The sequence below is a fragment of the Sinocyclocheilus anshuiensis genome, unplaced genomic scaffold (assembly GCF_001515605.1).
Source record: "Sinocyclocheilus anshuiensis isolate Anshui unplaced genomic scaffold, SAMN03320099.WGS_v1.1 scaffold938, whole genome shotgun sequence".
NCBI classification, from domain to species: domain Eukaryota; kingdom Metazoa; phylum Chordata; class Actinopteri; order Cypriniformes; family Cyprinidae; genus Sinocyclocheilus; species Sinocyclocheilus anshuiensis.
In genome coordinates, this window is record NW_015536508.1 from 88,922 (window position 1) to 90,877 (window position 1,956).

The following is a 1,956-nucleotide window of genomic DNA, read 5'->3' on the forward strand; positions in this document are numbered from 1 at the left end:
CACACTCACACTCACACTCACACTCACACTCACACTCACACTCACACTCACACACACACACACATGACGTTCAGTCCATTCAACACATGTGAAACTTAACCCCAGGAGCTCATGTATCAGATAGACATCCATTAAACTCACACGCATCTTCATTAACCCCAATAATGCATTCGAAGAATCATTATTTTATAAGCAATAAATAAAAAAAAATACACGCAGTTTTACCCACATTATATGGAGCATCATTAGTGTCAAAAATACTTGTGAAGTTATCTTTGCAGTTATATTAATGTGCAACACTTTTGTAGTTATATTTAATATTTTCCTAACATCTCACACTTTTGGACTGAATTTTGTCGATGAACAGGAATATGCACATCTATTAAAGAACCACTGCAGAATAAAAAAATGTATCATTTTTTCATCTGAAAGTGAAAGCTTATGCAAGTAATTTTTTTTTTTTTTTAAACTTTACATATTATTAGTCATTTAGCAGACGACTTACAAATGAGGACGAATATATATATATATAATATGAGAATGAATTACCAGTATTGGAATGAATGGAATTTCATTAAATTCCTTAAACCTATAACTCAAGATTGCTCAAAAACAGTCCAAATCTATCAATCTTAAATATTTATTTCTGACAAAACATAAATATTGCTTAAAGTTTTCAAACAAACCAAATTAATTTTGCTTGCATAAACTTTCACTTTCAGATGGAAAAAGTGATCTATTTATTTATTTTTATTCCGCAGTGGTTCATCAATAGACACGCACATTCATGCTTATCGACAAAATTCAGTCCTAAAAGTGTGTGAGATGTTAGAAAAATATTAAATATAGGCCTATTTACAAAAGTGTTAAGACCTTAATATAACTTCATAGATCATTTTACAAAGTATTTTTGACACTAATGGTGCTCCATATAAATGCAGGCCAAAATGAACCAAACGCAAAAAACCTGTAATATCTCTTTAAAAATAATTGTGAAGTCTGAGAGAGAGAAGGAAAAAAAAAAAGAAAAGTGGTTCTTAAAGCGTTCAGAAAGTTTTGAATGTGTTTTGATGGCTAATGTGTGTCTCCGCAGCATGGATTCGTGGAGTTTTTCTGCGTTGAGGATGTGGAGTCTGTGATTCGTAATGCTTTGATGGCTGTGGTGGGATGCGCTGGGATCGGCGCCGGTCTTCTCTTTAAAAATAATTGTGAAGTCTGAGAGAGAAGGAAAAAAAAAAGAAAAGTGGTTCTTAAAGCGTTCAGAAAGTTTTGAATGTGTTTTGATGGCTAATGTGTGTCTCCGCAGCATGGATTCGTGGAGTTTTTCTGCGTTGAGGATGTGGAGTCTGTGATTCGTAATGCTTTGATGGCTGTGGTGGGATGCGCTGGGATCGGCGCCGGTCTCGCTTTCCTGATCCGGTGAAACTCCACTACCGTATCGCTCTTGTGACCAATGCTGAAGCACTCATTAGCATGTCGTCTGGAGTCAAACTCCTGCTGTGCTCCGCTGGACTCGGCTTTAAGCCCCACATGCGCTCTCCATCCCAGCATGCACAGCACAAAGATTGGGCTCGCCGGGAGCCAGCGACTAGCAAGATTTTTATTTTCTCTATCTATTTTTCTAATAAAAAGCATTCAGAAATGCATATGTGGTGCTTGCATCATTTGATTTCATTGCTTCACTTTGCAAATGTGTAAACATTGATATATATATCGATGAAACGTAGTGTTAATGTGGCTTTTGGTGTTCAGCAGCTCCTGAGTTCCTGATAATGAATCTGGTTTTGTTCAGATTGACCTTTAGGCAAAGAGAAGCGAGACGGACCTCATGTCAGAGTCTCTTCTGTCAACTGGAAAGAGAAAGAAAACTTCTCTAACACGCCGCCAAAAAATTCCAGTGCCACAATGACTTTCACTTGTATTTCAGTATGTATTGTAGGCAATGAAACTGGCTTA

General features: G+C 36.8%; 1 protein-coding gene across 1 annotated transcript in view; it reads left to right on the plus strand.

Annotated features, from left to right (window-relative positions):
* LOC107691317 (induced myeloid leukemia cell differentiation protein Mcl-1 homolog) overlaps positions 1 to 1,646 on the plus strand; it is a 4,264-nt gene extending 2,618 nt beyond the window's left edge. The window contains exon 3 of the mRNA XM_016489874.1: positions 1,307 to 1,646. Coding sequence (XP_016345360.1) covers positions 1,307 to 1,423 — 117 coding nt within the window. The 3' untranslated portion in view covers positions 1,424 to 1,646. The remainder of the gene's footprint in view (positions 1 to 1,306) is intronic.
* Positions 1,647 to 1,956: the final 310 nt, after the last annotated feature.